Source organism: Xenopus laevis, chromosome 9_10L (assembly GCF_017654675.1).
Source record: "Xenopus laevis strain J_2021 chromosome 9_10L, Xenopus_laevis_v10.1, whole genome shotgun sequence".
NCBI classification, from domain to species: Eukaryota; Metazoa; Chordata; class Amphibia; order Anura; family Pipidae; genus Xenopus; species Xenopus laevis.
In genome coordinates, this window is record NC_054387.1 from 75,293,060 (window position 1) to 75,313,568 (window position 20,509).

At 39.5% G+C, this 20,509-nt stretch overlaps 2 protein-coding genes across 6 annotated transcripts; one reads left to right on the top strand and one right to left on the bottom strand.

Annotated features, from left to right (window-relative positions):
* Window positions 1-1,688: 1,688 nt before the first annotated feature.
* On the top strand, window positions 1,689-12,741 carry ssb.L (Sjogren syndrome antigen B L homeolog). Of its 4 annotated transcripts, XM_018234020.2 has the most exons (13): window positions 1,718-1,842; window positions 1,931-2,050; window positions 3,506-3,577; window positions 4,990-5,093; window positions 5,176-5,350; window positions 5,727-5,834; window positions 6,402-6,502; window positions 7,812-7,883; window positions 8,025-8,067; window positions 8,169-8,309; window positions 9,007-9,193; window positions 12,057-12,182; window positions 12,265-12,730. In XM_018234020.2, exons 3-13 carry the CDS (start codon window positions 3,515-3,517, stop codon window positions 12,426-12,428), a joined length of 1,284 nt encoding a protein of 427 aa, XP_018089509.1. In that variant the 5' UTR covers window positions 1,718-1,842; window positions 1,931-2,050; window positions 3,506-3,514; the 3' UTR covers window positions 12,429-12,730.
* Window positions 8,140-19,854, bottom strand: mettl5.L (methyltransferase like 5 L homeolog). 2 transcript variants are annotated; one of them, NM_001096448.1, is made up of 7 exons: window positions 19,503-19,770; window positions 16,899-17,013; window positions 15,884-16,068; window positions 14,755-14,837; window positions 13,899-13,950; window positions 12,791-12,840; window positions 8,140-8,301 (listed from the first exon to the last, which is right to left on the bottom strand). In NM_001096448.1, exons 1-7 carry the CDS (start codon window positions 19,600-19,602, stop codon window positions 8,290-8,292), a joined length of 597 nt encoding a protein of 198 aa, NP_001089917.1. In that variant the 5' UTR covers window positions 19,603-19,770; the 3' UTR covers window positions 8,140-8,289. The 2 variants fall into 2 exon arrangements, with proteins under 2 accessions (NP_001089917.1, XP_018090109.1); XM_018234620.2 differs by lacking the exon at window positions 8,140-8,301 and adding an exon at window positions 11,607-12,533 and having other exon boundaries at window positions 19,503-19,854.
* Between the last annotated feature and the right edge of the window lie 655 nt (window positions 19,855-20,509).

Below are 20,509 nucleotides of genomic sequence, written 5' to 3' on the forward strand. Positions count from 1 at the left end.
AAATCTCAGCTGTCAATCAAATATTGTCTGCCACTCCTCTATGCCATGGGCACAGAGGCGGGGCAGACAATTACTTTCACTTTCCATTCAGCACTTCTTGGATGTTACTGCTCTCCACACATTCCCCCGTTCTCTTTACCATTTAATTGTGTAGCCAGGGCATGGGGATGGACATCGGGCCCCCCATTGTGGTATACAAATAAGATTTTGAGATGATACAAGGCTTGCCTTAATAACTAAGTGCACAAAATGGCTGCTGCCTGCTTGCTATAATTTTGAAATCCCAGACTGAAGGAAACAAGATTCAAATAATTTATATAGTGTAATTAAAGTTCATTTTGCTTGACTAATGTGATTAAATTGATTTTGGGTGACGGGTCCCCTTTAAAGCAGAATGAAACAACCAATTACCCATTTCCAATAAGTCCATCCAGGCTCCCCTTGCCATCTTCTAAACCTCATCATCTGGGTGACCCAGACCTTCCGATCTAAGAGCTTGGTGACTAGGTCACATTAGGTGCCCAGGCACTAACCTGTAGTATTTGCAATAGAAACTACTTTTATTGTGCACCACCATGGATAGTATAAAAGGAAGAGTGTCCACCGTAGAGCAGGTAGATCCTTCTGGAGAATCCTCTTGCATCAGTTGGACAATAGACCATCCTTATAATAGACACATGCTGCATAACGGATTATTGATAAATTCTGCATTGATAAACCTGCACTTGCCCAGATAACACAGGTGGATTCTGTAAATCCTCACATAACTAGCGCCTGTATACTATATGAAAGGTGGGGTGATGTAGCTTGTATGACTAAAAGCTTGCTGTTGCAGAGATATAAGGGCTCATTTATGAACATTGGGCAAATGTACACCAGGGCAATAAATGAGAAGCTGCTGATGTATCCAATGTGCTCTCCCCCAGCTCCTTTTGATGTTCTGATTAATTGATTCAGCATCAAAGCAGACAAGTATTCTATACCACGTAAATGCTACACCTCTCTCCCTTCACGTATAAAGAAAAACACACACAAGTTTCTGATGGTGGCCCAGGTTATGACAGTCCTTATCCCATCATGGCCCCAAACCCTTTAAAGTAGCCTTTCTTTTTTGCTTTTTTAAAACGAAATAGCCATCAAATATTCTGACCTGGCCCTAGGTCAATGAACCTTGCATGGTTCATAAAATCACCTGAGCGCCATTCCTTGCATAGAGCCTGTTCATTTTCTAGTGTGGCTCAAGGGGCCCCAACACACCAATATGAGCTAGGGCCACTGTATTAGATCCGACAGTCCTGGGGCAAAAGGGGTTCTTGAACTTGACTTACCTTTGCTTTTGAGAATTAAACCAGCTGATCTGACACACAGGCACTATGGCCACCTACCCTGACTCACTCCATCTCTACAATATAGTACCATCCTCCCTAGAACTATTTCGGACTGTGCATGACAGTTTGAGCCCTAGTCCAGTATCAGTGTCTTCTCTTCTCCAACACTTCTACACACCAGCCCACTAGGTGACACTTAGCCCTCGACCCCTATCTCCCGTAGTCTTTAACTCTTCTTTTATATACATAGCAATTTGATTTTTTATGGGGCAGGCCAAGCCTCCCTCAATCATCATTACTACGCGCTTCTCTTTCAGCGGAACAAATCGATCCTAGCACACAGCGCATGCGCCCAAGTGAACCCTGCTGACTGCCGGGGAAAGGGGCGGTGACCAACAAGTGACCCTCCCCTTTTAACCAGCGCGTCATCCAACCGCGGGTATCAGGCAGCTGTGAGTACCCGGAGGAGCAACTAAAGTACCGGCTGTCTGAGTGAGAAGCAGAGCGTTTCCAGGTGAACAGAGGGTTGACTGTTGTTCATTTTTGGGAGCGGGTAGAGAACAAGCGGCAATTCAACCCCCTCCCCCTCACTCCACCTGTAGGGCCCGGACTCCGGGGTTGCTGTGCACGTGTTGTTCGACCTGTGTTCTGCCTCGGTCTGTCTCTATAGAACCACGTGTGTGTCTCTAGGTACTTCTGTCACTTCTCCCGCTGGTAATCAGGTAAAGCTGTTCTTGCCAGTATGTGTCTCTACATTAGGGGAGTAGTGCAACTGTCATCTCTGTGGCGCAGGAATCACACCATTATCTATATAAAGATGTTCTGCGGCGGCGGCTTGTCACACACATATGTGTGTGTGTATATGTATGAGCACTTTCTGAGATAAGTGAAACCGTAAAACTATGAGTTAATGATACTACTGGTGTCAGTTCTACTCACAGGGGATGCTGGGAGTTGTGGCTTGGAGCGCTCAGTCAATAGAGGAAGCCTATATAGTAGCTCGCCGCTAATTTGCTGAACAAGCCCGGTAGGGTTTTTCCACGTTTTCCTGCGCAATTGATTTCTCCTCCCCTTCCTGCCCACGCCGTGTCCCTGTAAGTGTGTGTGTGTGTGCGCCCATTCATTCCCACGTTAGCGCAGGAGTCTCGGTGAGTGCTATCAAGTCTAGTCTAGTTATAGTTAAGCATCCGAGAGAGGTCTCGAAACGTTGCACTGTGAGCGCAGTAGAGGCAGGGGAGAGGCTAGCGCGCAGCAAGGCTTATTCCTACTTCTTTGTAACTGCCATGCGGGTGCCGAGCTGCTGGGCCCAGCGATTTACAGAACATAGAGCGCCAGCTTATTCAAACAGCATGTGAAATGTCTCTGCATGGCCAGCACAGATATTTGTGTGTCTCCTCAAATTCACATGGACCCTGCCAGTGGTACTTGTTGCCCTATGTACCCCACACTTGTTGGCAACAGTAATCTGAAAAGGCCCAAGTCAAGGTTTCTCCTGACAGCACAACGAAATGACTACTTGTCTGGCACTTTACATTAACGTCCATGGGGGGTGTTTGGACATCTCTGGCACTGTTTCTAATGCCCAAAGTAGCTCCTTGTGCCATTGCCTTATAAAATAGATTGCTAGCCGTATGGGTCAGTGTGTTACTCTTTGAGATAACAGTTAGTGTGATGTAGCGAGTGATATTTTGAGACAATTTGCAATTGGTTTTCATTTTTTATTATTGAAGGTTTTTGAGTTATTTAGCTTTTAATTCAGCAGCTCTTCAATTAGCATTTTAAGCATTCTGGTAGCTAGGGACCAAATTACCCGTAAGCAACCATGAACTGATGTGAATAAGAGACTGGAATATGAATAGGAGAACACCTGAATAGAAGGATCAGTAATAAAAAGTAACAGTAACAACAATACATTTGTAGCCTTACAGAGCACATTTGTTTTTTAGAAGGGAGTCGGTGACTCCCTTTTGAAAGCTGCAAAGAGTCTGAAGAAAAAGACAAATGACTATAAAATGAAGACCAATTGAAAGGCTGCTTAGAATTCGCCATTCTATAACATACTAAAAGTTAACTAAAAGGTGAACCACCCCTTTTAAGGTGTCAAACAGCCAAAAATGAATTGGAATGCATGAAAGGAACATTTATATTCATTAACCAATATAAATTCTTGTTTGTAGGTGTTGAAAATGGCTGAAAATGGGGACAAAGAACAGTTGGATCTGGATACCAAGATCTGTGAGCAGATTGAGGTATGAGCTTGGTGCTTTCATAAAGTAATTAACATGAGATTTTTTTCCTTTTGGACAAATCCGAATCACATTTTTGCCTTAGGTCCTAGTATAACATTTGGGGTCCTTCCTTCGACGGGGTGCATCCAATGACAACTGGGCCTTCTAAAGCTTTACCACCTGTCCTATCTTGATTGCTACTATGTGCATAAATGTGCCTGTTATTCTCCTCTCAGCAATAATATTGGAGTGCAGTGGAAGCTGCAGTTCAGCAACAACACACAAGTTGTGCTTGGCATATCTATGTCCTTAAAGGACAATGAAAGTTAGACTAGAAATGTTGTACATTGTTTTGTGTACTAGCCCAGGGCAACCACAGCCCTTTAGCAGTAAAGATCTGTGTCTCCAAAGATGCCCCAGTAGCTCCCCATCTTCTTTTCTGCTGATTCACTGCACATGCTCTGGGTTGATGTCACTTACTGAACTTAGGGACTGACTCAAAATATACTGTACTTATAGAATATGAATGTCACAGTATAGGACTGATTAGTAATTAATAGGAATAGTTACTACATGGCAGCACAGAAACCAGTGCAATTAGCATCAGAATTTAATAATCGGCTCTCTAGCATCATCTTATATTACAGACCAACCTCATTTTCTGCTTGATAATTTGTGACAACCCCTAAGCTTAGCTTCTCAACAGCTGCTCAGAACCCATTGAGCATGTGAGTGTCCCAGACACTTTCCAATATGGTGACCTCCCTGTGACAAGTTTGAAGTCCTGGATCATTGTTGCTATTGAGAAGCTGAAACTTCAGACTGGTGCAATAAGTTCAGTATATAAAACATAGCATTTTTAGCCATATTAATTTTTAGGGTTTAGTTCCCCTTTAAGGAAAGGAGGAAAACACATTAGTGTTTTGTAAAAACCCCTTGCCACTCATGCTGGCCTTAATTCATAGGTTGGTGTGATTTTTTTTTTTATTTATTTTTTGTTCCATGGCACTTGCATGTTTCTTACCATAAATGCTTCAGTTCCCTTCACTTGCTTTTATGTAATATTACATCACTCTTTAGACAATCGGTATAATTGTAATTTGTGTAAATTATTCCTACCCCCCCGGTATCGGGTATGGCAGGTGCAAGATTCTGAGGTGGATGGACTAGGTATTGATCTATCATGTGGACTTTTTTTTTTGTCTGAGGCCATATGCTATTTCATTGCTGTACAAGTGCCTTTGTGGGGGATGAATAGATTGAGGGTTTTTTTTTTTTTATTCTTCATGAGTGCCAACTGCCCCAGTTTACCTGGCTTAACATTATTGTTGTCAACCTATTATGCTGAATGTCCTTTCCTCTTAAAATGTATGAAATCTGTTATTTCCCTGCATCAATAATGGTTTTCCTTCCCCTTGCTTCTGCTCTTGTAGTATTATTTTGGAGACCATAACCTTCCTAGAGACAAGTTCTTAAAGCAGCAGGTACTGCTGGATGATGGCTGGGTTCCCCTTGAAACCATGATCAAGTTCAACAGGCAAGTGTTTAAGTTCTTGTAGGACTCTTGTCATTTGAAATTAAAACTCCTGGAAAGCCCCTCTAACATTATTTCACTGCAGGTTGAGCAAACTGACAACGGATTTCAACATCATCCTTCAGGCACTTAAAAAATCTAAGACTGAACTCTTAGAAATAAATGAGGAGAAATGCAAAATTCGAAGGTCTCCTGCAAAGCCCCTCCCTGAATTAAATGAAGATTACAAGAATTCTTTTAAACACAGATCTGTTTATATTGTAAGTATATCTCTGTTAAAACATTTTATTTTGCTCCCTCTGGAGTAATAACTTCTGTTCTGCTGTCATCCTTTCGGGTCTCAGACTGATGGCATAGACTGCTTGGGTAAGAGAGCACGTGTCTATCTGTGAATTTCCTTGTCTAACAAACTGAGTCCAGCATGATTCTGTGATTTAGAACAGCCAGCACAATAGTTTGGAGAGGGGGAAGGAGGGTGGATGAGGGAGCTCCCTAATAATTCTATTGGAAAATGAGGGCCTGAATTTACCACAATTCAGGCATGGGTGAAATCCACATAAAATGTCGTATGCTGGGAGGGGCTTCCCATAAGATTTGTTTTCCGCTTCTGAGGACTCTGGGCTGATTCTTTTCTAGAAAGGATTTCCAACCATCACAAATCTAGATGAAATCAAAGAATGGCTCAACGACAAAGGTCCTATTGAAAATATCCAGATGAGAAGAACACTCCAGAGAGAATTTAAGGTAAGTGTCAGAAAATCACAATTCCATCCCCAAATAAAGCCTTGGCCAAGCTTGTGGTATCCCGTTGAGTATGTGCCTCAGCCTACTTGGTTCATGGGCTAGAGGCCACTATTGCATACGCAACTAGCTTTTTAAGCCTGTGGATAGGGCAGGCTTTGATATAATACCTTATTACAGACAAAATATCTGAAAATCAGTTTTTTCTTTAATTTGAATCTGGGTAATAGGGGAATGACCAACAGCAGGGAATGTGCACTGTGTCCAGCTCTTTAATGCAGAGCAAAGGCATCAATTCTCAGCTGATGCGCCTGCAATAAATTGAAGATGGATTACTTTGAGATCTGGGGTGAACCCCCCCATCCCCACACTTTCCATACTTTTTTGAACTCTATAGTCCATTCAGGTGAATAGAGCTGGTGTGTTCACTTCTGTGCTTCAATGGCTCATAAAGTAAAGTTTATTTTGTAACCTTGTTGAGTTAAGGGGCCTCACCAAATATTGAACCTCAAATTTGTTGAGGGGGGGGGCAAAAAACCAACCAGCTTAACCGTCCTTTGCTTTTTGCAGGGCTCAGTCTTTCTCGTCTTTAATACAGAAGATGGTGCAAAGAAGTTTTTGGAAGACAAAAACCTCAAGTACAAAGACAACGATATGATTATCTTATCCCGGTAAATAACTATTCAAAAGGGGTATATGTACAAAGTCTACAGTTCGGGGTTGGTGCCTAGTTAACTCACTTTGGCCACACTTGAAACTATTCATCTTATGGATTTGGAGCACTCCTAGTTAAAGGGGAGGATGTCCACCCAAAACTGTTCTTGCATAATGAAATAAAATGTAACTCTAAAAGGAAGCACTGCACATACATCTAGAACCTTAAGCAGTTGTGGAATTATTTGTGTAATTCCAAATTAAAGCAGTATTCATTTTTTTTTTTTTTTTTTTTTTTTTTGGATTCTGACTTATCAGCTACTTTCAATAGCAATTACTTCAAACATGCTTAAAACCACTGAAAATATATGTATTCAAACTTGCATTGAATGAACATTTTCCTTCATTAAGCAAAGAAAATAAACTAGGTGGATATTCTCCTTAAAGGGGTTGTTCACCTACCAACACTTTGTCAGTTCAGTTGGTTTCAGATAGTTCACCAGAAATAAAGATGCTTTTCAATTAGCTTCTATTTGTGACCTTTTTATTTCTCACCTTTCTAAAGCTGCTCTGGGGGAGTGGGTATCAACTGTTCTAAATTGATACATTTACCTTTGTCCCTGCTGAGCAGAATCTCTGGGTTTCATTACAGACAGCTGTTAGAATTGATACAATAGTTGCTAATACTCCTGAGATGCTGCTGAGAAATGTATCAACTAAATTTTGCAAAATTGTAACAGTTTAGAATCTGCGCCTGAATTACTGAGCTGTCAAAATCAAACACTATAGACAGGGACATTAAACTTTAAACTTAGATTTTGGGGAAAAAAACGTAAAAAAAAAAAATGGAAAGTCTATATTTCCGGAGAACAATCTGAAAACAACTCCATTTAAAAAAGTTTGGAAGGTGAACAACTCCTTTTAAGAGTGATAGCTTCTCTCTCTGCTTCACCTTTCCTGGAGCACCAGCTTTAGGCCTCATATAATAGGTTCTACTGATAATGAGGTAATAAATATTGCAGTGTTTACTTATACAGATTGTCAAATCTCACATTTTCTGCAGTACTTTAGATTTCTAGTAAACTTGTATATAAATTGGTGTTGTCAATGTCTAGGGAAGTTTTTAGACTTTATTGGCTTTGACACAAGTTTATTAATGTGTAAAATCTATACAATAATTGTCACACACTCTCCTATAAACTGTTGTACCAGAGCTTATACAAATGGAATTAAGGGGGAAATTGGGGCTATGGTACATGCAGTTTTACAGTTTGTATGTATATAGGCACTAGTGTATAATGCTAAGAATTTACTCCATATTTACAGGGAAGAGTATTTTGCAAAGAAGAATGAAGAGAGAAAGTTAAATAAGTCTGAAGAAAAAGCTAAATCAAAGCAGTAAGTTAAAAAAACAAAAAACATGTATTTACTTTATGAATTGCATTCATAGTACCTGTAGTATAAAATAGTCCGGTATCCATGCATATACATAAATGTAAATTCTACATTTTCTAACCTTTCTAAAACATCACTTTTAAGGGAAAAGGAAGAAGCCCAGAAACAGGCTGAGGATGCCGAAAGGGTAAGTGAAACAAAATATAATATTCACATACATATGGCAGCATTCATAGCTTGCTTACTACTTTACTAAAGGTTTTATATTGAGAAAATGTTTATTTGCAGAAACTGATGGAAGAAAGAGTGGGCTGCCTCCTGAAGTTCTCTGGTGATCTGGACAACATGACATCTAGGGAAGACCTTCATGCTCTGTTTCAGACCCATGGAGAGATTGAATGGATTGACTTCAGCAGGGGAGCTAAAGAGGTAACCATCACAGAGCTGACTATTACATTTCTGCTGATTAGTTGCAAATCCCCCCCCCCCAATTACTTTCTATTAATGTGTGACACTAATATTGAAGGTATTGTCCTTTTTAGGTCTTTCTAAAGCAGCTCTGGGAATTGGGTCGCAGATTCTGTAAACTGTTCTAAATGATTCAGAAGTTGATGTGCTTCTTATCTTTGGGCCTGAGCTGCAATAATTGATACAATAGTTGCTAATATTCCACAGATGCTGCTGAGAAATGTATCCACTAATGTAGCAAATTGTAACAATTTAGAATCTGCACCTGAATCTCTGAGCTGCCAGTTTGAAACTTGAGAGATGGCATCATTAAACTTTTCATTTTGAGAAAATTGTAAAAAAAAGAAAATGGAAAGCAATTGGAAAAAGTCTATTTCTGTTAAACAGGCTGAAAACTGAAAAGTGTTTGGAAGGTGAACAACCCCTTTAACCGCAATAAAAATTGCATGCATTTTTGCATAGAATCTCTTTTTGGTTCTATTCTTTCATCATTTGTTAGGGAAAAGACAGGGCACACTCCATCTGGAATTGCAGCCTCCACCATTACAGCAGTGGTCAAATCCCAATAAGGCAATAATGAAAATTCTGTCTTAAAATCCTGCTGCACAGTCTGTTACTTTATTAGGCTCTTGACTAATTCAATGTTGTGTTTCCCAAGGGAATTGTACTGTTTAAAATGAATGCTAAAGAAGCACTGGACAAAGCAAAGGCTGCCAATAATGACAACCTAAAGTTAAAGGGCAAGAATGTAAAGTGGGAGCTCATCGAAGGAGATGCAGAGAAAGAAGCTCTAAAGAAAATTATGGAAGGGAAACAGGAGTCTTTCAACAAACGAAAAGGCAGAGGTAATGTGTGTTATATAAACTAAACTGTTATGAAATTGAAGCTTCATTGCTTCAGGGTTTATTTCCTGCTGGACCAAACAGAGTATGGGATATAGCTTGTATGACCTAGTCTGGAAAGATGCATCTCTGACCAAACAAAGCCAAACCCCATTATGTGTAATTGTGCTGGAATAACATACCTGAGAGATGCTTCATAGCTATAAAAATAACATCTACTCTAAACCAAGGAGACCTTGCTTGTGGTTGTTACCAGGAAGTGTACATCACAGCCTGCATTTTTTTTTTTCTTTCTGAAAATCATCCATTTCCTTCCTACAGCCCCATCCATTATGTTTAAAGTCATCTTGTGAAAATCTAGAGTGAAATTGTAACCTAGAAAGTATTTTTAATGGCATGGTTACCTAAATAATGGTGAAATGGCCTCCCTCATGAGCATATTTGCATTTAAGTCAGGGATGTCCCCTTTAACCCCTATTTGCTATCACAATGGAACCCTTATCACCCCTGCTGAAACACTCTGCAAAGGTCTACGGTTGGGGCCTATTATTGAAACTGCGGTGATTGTATGCTGATACACAGTCTTATTCCTGGAGAATCCTTATGAAGCATTATATTCAGCCCTAACCATGATCAACCACCACACTAGCTTCTGCTGTTTAACAGTCAACTCGAGTAAATCCCTAATCTTCCCCATTGACTTTAGAACTTGATCAGCAAAGGTATATAGCCACTCTTTAGTGGGCCATTACATTTAAATATCTGGGGGTACTGATCCACAGAAACTTGGGGAAATACTTGGATCTTAACCTACTGCCATTATTAACGGTGTTAGAAAACAAAACTAGAGCCTGGAGCATCCTCCCGGTCACACTTCTTGGTAGGATTAATTTATTTAAAAATTATTCTGCTACAAAATGTACTCCAGACCCCAATATTGAAACCTAAGAGCTTCTTCCATAAACTTAAGTCCCTGATTTCTAAATTCTATTGGGCCGCTTCCCCCCCCCCCCACGATGGCATTGACGATACTACAACTTCCTGCCGATATGGGAGGATTGGCCGCCCCAAATCTATTTCTATATTTAGCGACAAAGCTGGTAAATGTCTGGTGGTGGTACGCTGCTACTACTTTGGAAGCGCATCACTATGGTGCAAATTTGGAAGATGGCCCTACAATATTTTCCTAGGAAATGTATCCATTACTCTAGGTGCATACCACTGTCACAACCCACAATTACCCCAACTGTGGTCTATCCCAGATGGGCCACTTATAAAATAACTAACCAAGGAGATGTACTTACATTTAATGCCCTGCAGGAAAAATTCCAACTACCAAATAAAATGTAGTTTAGGTATCTCCAACTGCATCATGCCTTCAGAGCCCAAATGAGTACCTCTAAAATTGACACCACATCCCACAGTCTTGGAGCTAGCATGTGAACCCAACCTGCTCAAACCAGTATCTCAATTCTATTTTCTATTGAATAAACCAAGTGAACCCATCTTACAAAAATTGTATAACAAATGGTTAAAGGATATCCCCCCCCCATCTTACCTCAGAAATACATAAAGACATTGTAGAATCCCACAATGCAGTGTAACGTAAACGATAAAATGATCCAATTCAGGTATTTTTCTCAGAACACCCCACAGACTACACCTGATTAACCATACCTGATATCTGCCCGAAAGTCACATTTCCCTGCAAACTATTTCCATATGGTGTGGCACTGCCCAAATATCCATAGGTTCTGGACCAAGGTGATGGAGAAAATCTTAGCACTTCTAATACCCCTGCATCCAATGATACTCCTGTTGAACCAGGTGGAAGGAACTGCTCCCATGGTGGCAGAAGGGCCTTGCTATGCCTTTTTATTTATCCAAACCAAAAGGCTAATTTCACTTAAGCAGAAATCTGAGCAATCTCCTAAGAAAAAAGTGGATCAAACTGATCAATAGCTTTGTCTCTGTATCAATGAAGGTTTGGTGCCAACATTATTGTTTCAGGATGAACTAGACCAAGAATCCCCAACCTTTTGAATCCGTGAGCAACATTCAGAAGTTAAAAGGAGTTGGGGAGCAACACTAGCATGAAAAATGTTCCTGGGGGTGCCAAATAAGGGCTGTAATTGGCCATTTGGTAGCCCCTATGTGGATTGTCAACCTACTCTGAGAGTTTGGCAGTGCACCTGATTTTTATACAACCAAAACTTGCCTCCTAGCCTGGAATTCAAAAATAAGCACCTGTTTTGAGGCCACTGGGAGCAACATCCAAGAGGTTGGAGAGTAACATGTTGCTAACTAGCTACTGGTTGGGGATCACTGAACTAGACTCTCATAATTCCCTGCCCTTAACCTTTAACCTTTTGCTCTCCATCCCCCCACAGCCCCAAAGACACAACAAAAATCAGAATTGGTTGTGTAATTAGTTTATTGGTTAAGCAAGACACTCCGTTGTCGCTCTACAGATACATTTTTTTTAAGGTATTCTGTTCAACTGTACCACATAAGTGATTGCACAACCTTGTGCTGATTGAGCATCTGATGTTAACAAGTGGTCAACTGAGAAATTGTTTGTTTTGATTGAAAAAGGAACTCAAACAAATTTGAGAAAAGAAAAAAATGTTGAGAAATGTTGGCAAATTATGCTATATTTGAGACTTGTCCTTTTTTACATGAAGAAATCATGTCATTAAATTAGATCTGACTATGAGATGCCTGTAAACTGGACACATACATCACGTTCTTCCTTCCCAACCACTACAGGGTTTACACAAACTCTCTACAAATCAATTTACAGGAGGTATATGATCATTACTTTGATTCAAACCTTGATTGTCATTACTTCTATACTTCCATTTAGATGGTAGGAAATTCAAAGGAAAAGGAAGAGGTGGCAAAGGAAATGACAGCTCTCCAAGAAAGAAAATACAATTCCAAGGAAAGAAGAAAACATTTGATAGCAGTGATGATGAGGATGATATGGAAGGTAATTAACAATGAGCAGTCAAACTCCTGTTCAGATCTGTTATGTCTCTTTGCTGAATGTTCTTTGCTGTGCCACATTTTAGAATCTGAGAGTCCCCAGAAGGTGACTATAAAGGCAAAGGAAACGGCAGGGCCAAAAAATGGAGCTTCGGCTGCTCCAGGAAGTCCAAAGAAGAGAGCGCTAGATGACAAAGCAGAGGATGGTCCTGCAGTCAAACAATCCAAAACTGAAGTTGGGGATCAGTAATGTACTATGCCTTTGGTTTTTAGATGCCTTTTTTTTTTAAGTTAACTTCCAGATACAGAAGGGTCAGTCTAGAGCGAATCTAATGAAATCCACTTCGATATCAACCTGTAATGATGATTTTTGTTACTTTAGTTTTGTGGGTGCATGACAGTCCTGTATATTGCTATCCTGCACTTAATTTTTATACGTTTTGTTTATATAAACATGTTTCCGTGCTAGTAGCAAGGATGATTGCCAGTATTCACTGAACTGAAATCCTTATGTAATAATGTAAATGTTCAATAAAAAGTGGTTCTATTCTGGCTTTGCTTAACATGGTGACATGATTTAAATTATTATCCAAAATATAAAAGTGCACTTACAGACTTCTTCTTGTGGAACTTGTATGATGCTGGCAGATCATACCGAAGCTCTGCAAACACAACATTTCCATACATTTTAAAGGTACAATTAGCAGTTATATTAACTTTGCATTTATATGTGAATGGAAGCTTCCAAATTGCATGGGATTTGCTACTCTGGTGTTCTGCATGGTTTTTGTAGTTTTTCCTGCAATAGAACTGACTGGAGCTTCTGTTTTGATTTGTTGTTCTGGAGTAGCAAAGGATGACTGTCTTTCTCTGCCACCACTACATGGATTAATAAAAATGGTAGCAGCGTTGTGCAGGTGGTGTATCCTCTAACTTGACTAGGGTTTGTACTGCATGGGGTATACATTGTAGTTTGCCAATAACACACAACTATGCAGAGAAATGGAATCCATTGAGTATATATTATCCTTGAAGGGGGGCTGCTGGAACAGAATTGCAGCATCTGTAAATGATTGAGTAAGTAAAATGTGCAACCTTAAAGGGGTGGTTCACCTTTAAGGAGAGCACTTTTCAATTTATTTATTTTTCTAATTTAAATTAGCTTTTTCTTTTCAGATCGGGATAACTGAGCCTATCTTAAAAACAAATTGCTCTGTAAAGATGCAAAAGTATTGTTTATTGCTTTTTCATTACTTGTATTGAGGCCATTTCCTACTCTTATTCCAATCCGTGCATGGTTGCTAGGGTAGTTTGGACAGTAGTAACCAGACTTCTACTGAAAACCGGAGAATTACTGAATAAAATCGTAAATTCTCAGAATATAAAGTTAACTCAAAGGTGAACAACCCCTTTAACAACAGTATAACCACCAGTTAAAAATTGCCATTTATAAATTAGAATTGTATGCAATGTTTGAGACTGTTTTGGCAGAAGCATATAATATGTTGCCTACTGCAGGGAAATATACTTAAGCACATGGAAAAATAAACCTCTGTTTTCTCCTAAATACTTCGAACATCTAAATGCTTCCAAGTGAAGTAGTATAATTCTCCACGTGTTCTTATTTGACCAAATTTAACTAGTAAGTAAAGTCATTGGTAAATATCAAGTGAGTTAAATCATTGTTTCTATTTAATAAATTGAACATAATATACCTTACCTGCTATTACTTCCATCTTTACTTTCCAGTCAGCAGCCTTCTTTTTGATATGCTGTAAAACCAAATGGATTTTGATTAAGATAAAAAGTACAGTTGCACAGTCCCTGGTATATGCGGTTACATCAATTCACACAAGGGTGTATGTAGTAGAAAGTAAATGGGTGGCTGTCGGGCACAAGAAGAATTAATTTTACACCAGAGACACAAACACCTCAAATGAAGAACTTGTTGCAGGCTGTCCGCTGAAACAGGACTCCCAAACAACCAATCATAGAAGTTATTTGTCAACCCCAAGAAAAATGTTTCTGCGTCTGTGGCCAACAATTTCTGCCATAAGAACACAGAAAAGACTAATATAAAGTAAAATAAACGCTGACCATTTGAAAAATGGTGAATGTAGGTGCTATATACAAAGGCAGAGTGGAAACTGCCCCCCCAAAGCACATCATGACCTTGTAAAACAAATTGTATCTGACTGCAGTTTCTGATAAATGGATAAAAACGGTAAGGGATTAAGAGAAGCTTCTGTCAATTTTAATGACTTGCTATAGAGGTTTTTATTTTTTTTAAGTGGCCTACCATCAACCCAAAAACAGGGCTACAACATGTGCTACTAGCCAAGCTAGTGGATGCAAATTGATTACATTACTTTCTCAAAAGCAAGTAGGTTCTTTTTAATTAATAAAAAAAAAAAAAGACTCCTACCCAGCATCAAGTTGGTTGCCTACATTAGTGCAATTTTCTGCTAAAAATATTTCCTGTAGTGGTGTATGTTGCATATACTCATTGTGACACATTTATAGGCCAACACTTTCATTTGCCTTGGCCTACTGCACTGTAAATAAGATGTACTTACCTCCCTTGTTGACGTTTTATGCAAAGAATACACTGAATTTCTTGCCATCTGCAGCGCAGTACTAAGAAAAGTCATATCCATACCTAAAGTGCAAAATGAACAAGTTAAAGGTGCTGTTATCTCCAGTCCAGTTCATTGCTCACGACATACAGAATGAGAAACTGTTTTCCTGTGAGTGGTGCAATTGGCAATTTAGTGTCCATGGCAATATGCCTGTGCTAAGATACATGCATGTAGTAGCACAGACTGACACAAGGAGCAGATTTACTAAAGAGCAAAGTGGGCACTGATAGCAAAATTGATAGCAAATATTAGCCAGAAATCCCATCCACAGGGACATTCACGCACAGGTGTAGAGGACAATTTGCTAGTGAACGAGATTGTCGCTAGCATTCGTTTGCACCCTATCGCCAGGTGACTTTTTGCTCTGACCAACGGTCGTTACTCCGCAGATTCACAAAGATGCAAATTTTACTGAATATCTAGTATAGGTAAATCGTTTTTAGATTTACCTATACTAGATATACCATGACCTGGATGAATGAAAATCTTCATAGTCAATTTTACTGAATGTTACCCCTTTCGCCAGAGTTTACTTTGTCACCTCAGACCAGACGAACTGATAAAACTAAGCAACATCCTCCTCAATCTTATGTCAGTGACATCATATCCTGTATGCCGGAAATGCATTAAAGATTTTTTTTAAAACTAGGGGGGGGCATGTCTAGGGCATTAGAGGATCTCCTCTGTCTTTATTATGACTCATTGGACATGTATTTAAAAAAGTGGCCACTTCAAGCATTTGCACTAACATAACTAATTAATATGTCCATATGACTTATGCACCTGCCATATTCAAATTGACCTAACCTAAGAGTGCTAGCAAAGTTTCGCTAGGCAAAAATGATCAATAACGAAAATTCTCTATGAAATGCTATAACTGCAGATGTAACACTAGGGAAAGCATTTGGCTGCTGAGATGCAACTTCGCATTTTAGTGAATTAGCCTAGTGGTAACGAATTTGCACCTGTCAAAGTGGCGCAGAAAATTCGCCCTTTAGTGAGTTTGCTTCAAAGTACCTCTCTCAGACACTTTTCTACTAACGACCCAAGCAACTGTGAAACGTACCTTTATTGTGCTTTGTTCCAAAAGGCGGATTCATAATCACAGTGTCTACTGATTTGGACAGGCAGTCTGGGGGCATAGAGCATACATCACACTGGATCATGTCGATATTTGTCAGTTCAAACTCTTCTGCATTTGTTTTAAATATGTCCAAAGCATCTTCATCAACGTCCAATCCTAAACACAACCTAAGGATACCGGATAAATGGGAATAGAAGGAAATTACTGTAAAACAAAGCAAAGGAACCTTTTAGCTGAAGTGATTTATCACTACCTTTATTAAGAGTAGGGATGTGCAATGGGCAGGGCATAGGCCCTTCAAGATATATTCCTTGCTGCTCTTGTGCATCTAAGCTTATCAATTTGGCAGAGCCCACTGAGACAAACAGACATTTGGGCTACCGGATTAAACAATTCTATTTGGGGATACTGAATCACACAATATCCTTCTCTGTTGACATTAATCCTCCTCATCTCTTATCGATAGGGATGCACCGAATCCAGGATTTGGTTCGGGATTCGGCCTTTTTCAGCAGGATTCGGCCGAATCATTCTGCCTGGCCAACCCAAATCCGAATTTGCATATGCAAATTAGGGGTAGAGAGGGAAATCGTGTGACTTTTTGTCACAAAACAAGAAAGTAAAAAATGTTTTCCCCTTCCCACCCGGGAAGGGGATGCACAAGAGCAGCAAGGCATATGCAAATTAGGATTCGGTTCGGTATTCGGCCGAATCTTTCACAAAGGATTCGGGGGTTCGGCCGAATCCAAAATAGTGGATTCGGTGCATCCCTACTTACCGACTTTTCAGACAGTTAATGAAAACTGTAAAGTTTACATATTATTACACATGTTTTCAAACAAAATGACCAAACTTAAAATACATACATGTCCATGAGATCTAAATGGCTGATGTAACAGATTATAACGTGGGACCATTAAATTGCATGCAACAAAACTAAACGGAGTTTAAAAAGGATAATTATATAACATTATTTGTAGATTTGCGCTTTACTTACCCAGCCCCCAGCATAGCTGCCCCAATGCTCAGCACCCCACAGCCACAGCCAAGATCTGCAACCACTTTGTCTTCAATGTCATTAAAAGTATTATGGATTGTGTACAGCATGCAGGCTGTAATGAATACAAGAACTAATTTAGAATACATTAACATAATGTGGAAAACTTGCTGTTCCATAGTCTACAAATACTTATGACTCTTTGTGCTATATTGAGACTTAAGAGGGCCACTTAGTCACTAGAACACTATTCTTAAGGGAGAATATTATCTTATTTATAAACAGAGGGTTCATATTCCTATGATTATCCCGTATGTCATATTGGCAAGAAGCCTTAGTAAGCTGCATATTTGCGTTTAGTTACATGAGTACATGTACTTGAATGAATGCCCTCCAGTGGTCATATGAACACATAAAAGCAATAGTTAAATAAATAGTTTCCTCTAATAGGAGTGTTGTATAGTTAAATAAAGCATTTCTCTAACTGGGTGTCAGTATTCTCCTCAGAACTGTATTCTACATTTCAGCTGAATTCAACTATCCTGTGATTTAAAATATCATTGAATGTCTAATTTCCCTGCATACCTGGGCTACTTGTGATCCAGTTTCTTCATTCTCTTGATATCATGTTAACATATTTTTACAAGCAATAGCTTGGGAATAATGTTTTGGGACCCCCTTCAGTTACCTTTCTGCCATCTTTCTTCTTCTATAGGAAGTCAGCACCCACTCAAATGTCAGGGAATTTAAACTCTAAATTACATATTTTTATTGCTTTTAAAAGACAAGGAAATCCCCACAATATTTGGTAACCCCCAGTGAATCTAACAGTTGTTTCCCCATGATGGTGCTCCCTTTAAGAATATATGCACCAGCACAAACTAACACAGCACAACCATCTTACTTGACTTTCCCAGGCATCAATCTTCAGACTTATGCATGCATGTGCAGCAGAGTGGAGAATTTTTGAACATTACTCTACTGCACATGTGAGACTAAAAGGGACAGCACCTTTTTTCCCTAAAAGGAGCACCAGGCCAGGGGGAAAAAATAAGAATTTGGATTTACTGCAGAGTGCCTGGCAATGTGATTCCCAGTGAATCTGGCTTTTCTTGTTCTTTAGAAAATTGCTAATATACCTGCTATTGAAACCAGTATCTGTATGTCCTTTCCCATTCTCTGACCTGGTAGTTCTGCTTTTGAATCAATGTAGCAGAAGCAGCTAATGAATGGCCTTCTACACTGTGTCATGGTAGAGAACCAGCAGTGCAAAAAGGGATGCTGCTTTCAATAGCAATAATAGTTATAACTGCTTTAAAAGGAGAACTAAATCCTAAAAATGAATAGGGCTAAAAATGCCATATTTATATACTGAACTTATTGCACCAACCTAAAGGTTCAGCTTCTCAATAGCAGCAATGATCCAGGACTTCAAACTTGTCACAGCGGGTCACCATCTTGGAAAGTGTATGTAACATTCACATGCTCAGTGGGCTCTGAGCAGCTACTGAGACGCTAAGCTTAGGGGTTGTCACAAATTATCAAGCAGAAAATGAGGTTGGCGTGTAATATAAGCTGATGCTACAGGGCTAATTATTAAATTCTGATGTTAGTTGCACTGGTTTATATGCTGCCGTAGTAATTATCTGTATTAATTACTAATCAGCCTTATAGTGTGACATTTATATTCTATGTGTACTGTATATTGTGAGTCAGTCCCTAAGCTCAGGTAACTGACAGCAGCACAGAGCATGTGCAGTGAATCAGCAGAAAAGAATTTGGGGAGCTACTGGGGCATCTTTGGAGACACAGATCTTCCCTGCTAAAGTGCTGTGGATGCCTTGGCCTGGTACAGAAGCCCAAAACATAATGTACAACATTCCTAGCTACTTCTTTAATTAGGATTTAGTTAACCTTTAAAGGAATTCTTCAGTGTAAAAATAAAAACTGGGTAAACAGGCTGTGGAAAATAAAAAAGGTTTTAAAAATAATTAGTTAGCCAAATATGTACTCTATAAAGGCCTGTTACCAGTCAGTATCAATGACTTGAAGGGGGCATATGAGTCAAACGGTTTGCTTTTGAACCCCCGCCCCTTAATGTCACTGACTCCGAATTAGAGAGCTGCAAAGCAGGAAGTAGTGTTCTGGCTAATATGTTAGGCATCCAGTCACTCCAGCCTTTACACATCAGATTTTTCGTTGACTAACTATATTAGAAACATGTTTTTAATTACTAATCAGCCTTATATTGTGACATTTCTATTCTATGTGTACTTTATATTATGAGTCCCTAAGCTCAGTAAGTGACAGCAGCACAGAGCATGTGCAGTGAATCAGCAGAAAATAATTTGGGGAGCTACTGGGGCATCTTTGGAGACACAGATCTTCCCTTCCCCTTTACACAGCCTATTTACCCTGTTTTTATGCTGAACTGATCCCTTAAAATCATTGAATATGTGCAATAACTGTATTCGGAAGTTGCTCAGAATCCAATTCTTTTTCCTTACGCAAAATTATATTTTTAGGTTTACATTTGTAAAAAAAACAAACAAACAAGAATTGGCCATTCCTACATCTGCTTATGATTCAGCACACAAACATTACCTGCAATGTGTGGCCTTGTGGGGTACTGCTCCAGAAGTAATTTGGGGTTTTCGAACACATCAACCTGCTGCAGACAACCTTCCAGCTCCTTCAGCTTCATGGTCTTTCCCAAAGGAAGGCTGTTCAAGCCAAAGAATGATAATAACAGCCTTTTAATACCAATTAACCATAATTCGTTTTTCCAGCAACTCTTTTTTTTCCTGAATAGCCACTGTAGTGAGCACAGTAACACCAGCAACCTGTGTCTCGCTGCTACCGGACACTTAACTGCAACAACTCAGCTCTCAACATGAGAGCCCACAAAACCATGCACCTAGAATATTCAGTCCATCAGACAAACTGTTCCCCGCGAACAAAAGGTCTGAGAACTTACGTTCCGCATTCCAGAATACATGAAATTGTACGCTATCGCCATCTGCTGGGCGAGAAAATAGTTTTTTCTCGCTGTAATAAAACACATCAGTTGGTAGAATGTCTGCTGGCTGTGACAAACCTGCCAGTCTGTTCTGTCTTGTTTTCATTTGTATCCCCTGTATACATTTGAAGTAACTTAGAATACAGTAATATAAAATGGCTTAGTTTTACCTGAAAAACGTGATATGTGAGTGTTGCAGAAACAAAACAAATGAAAATAAAATAAATATGCTTTATATCCAAACAGAAAATAGGGGGAATGTTATTTTTGTTATACTGCTAAGCAGCTGCAAAGGACAAAATCAATATCTGTATACTGTGCTTTACCACTTTAAACCAGGGTAGAATTCCCACTTGTTTTAACAGAAAACAGAAACATTCTGAAACAAAAAAAAAACATGGGCCATAGCACAGGTTAATAAAAAATGTATTTAATATATAGTAGCCTTCGTGGAATATTTTTACATGCATGCCAGTGTTGGACTGGCCCACCTGGATACCAGGAAAACTCCCGGTGGGCCCAGGTGTCAAAGGGCCCTCCTGCTTCTAACCATTTGGCCTATTTCATTGCCATTCCCTATTTGTATAAGAAC

Coding starts and splice junctions, on each gene's coding strand:
- ssb.L (XM_018234019.2), top strand. CDS start 3,515: ATGGCTGAAAATGGGGACAAAGAACAGTTGGATCTGGATACCAAGATC. Junction 9,194..12,056: donor CAACAAACGAAAAGGCAGAG/GTAATGTGTGTT, acceptor ACTTCCATTTAG/ATGGTAGGAAATTCAAAGGA. Junction 12,183..12,264: donor TGATGAGGATGATATGGAAG/GTAATTAACAAT, acceptor GCCACATTTTAG/AATCTGAGAGTCCCCAGAAG.
- mettl5.L (XM_018234620.2), bottom strand. CDS start 19,602: ATGAAGCTGAAGGAGCTGGAAGGTTGTCTGCAGCAGGTTGATGTGTTC. Junction 16,069..16,898: donor GCAGCTATGCTGGGGGCTGG/GTAAGTAAAGCG, acceptor CGGTATCCTTAG/GTTGTGTTTAGGATTGGACG. Junction 12,534..12,790: donor AGTTCCACAAGAAGAAGTCT/GTAAGTGCACTT, acceptor TCATCATTACAG/GTTGATATCGAAGTGGATTT.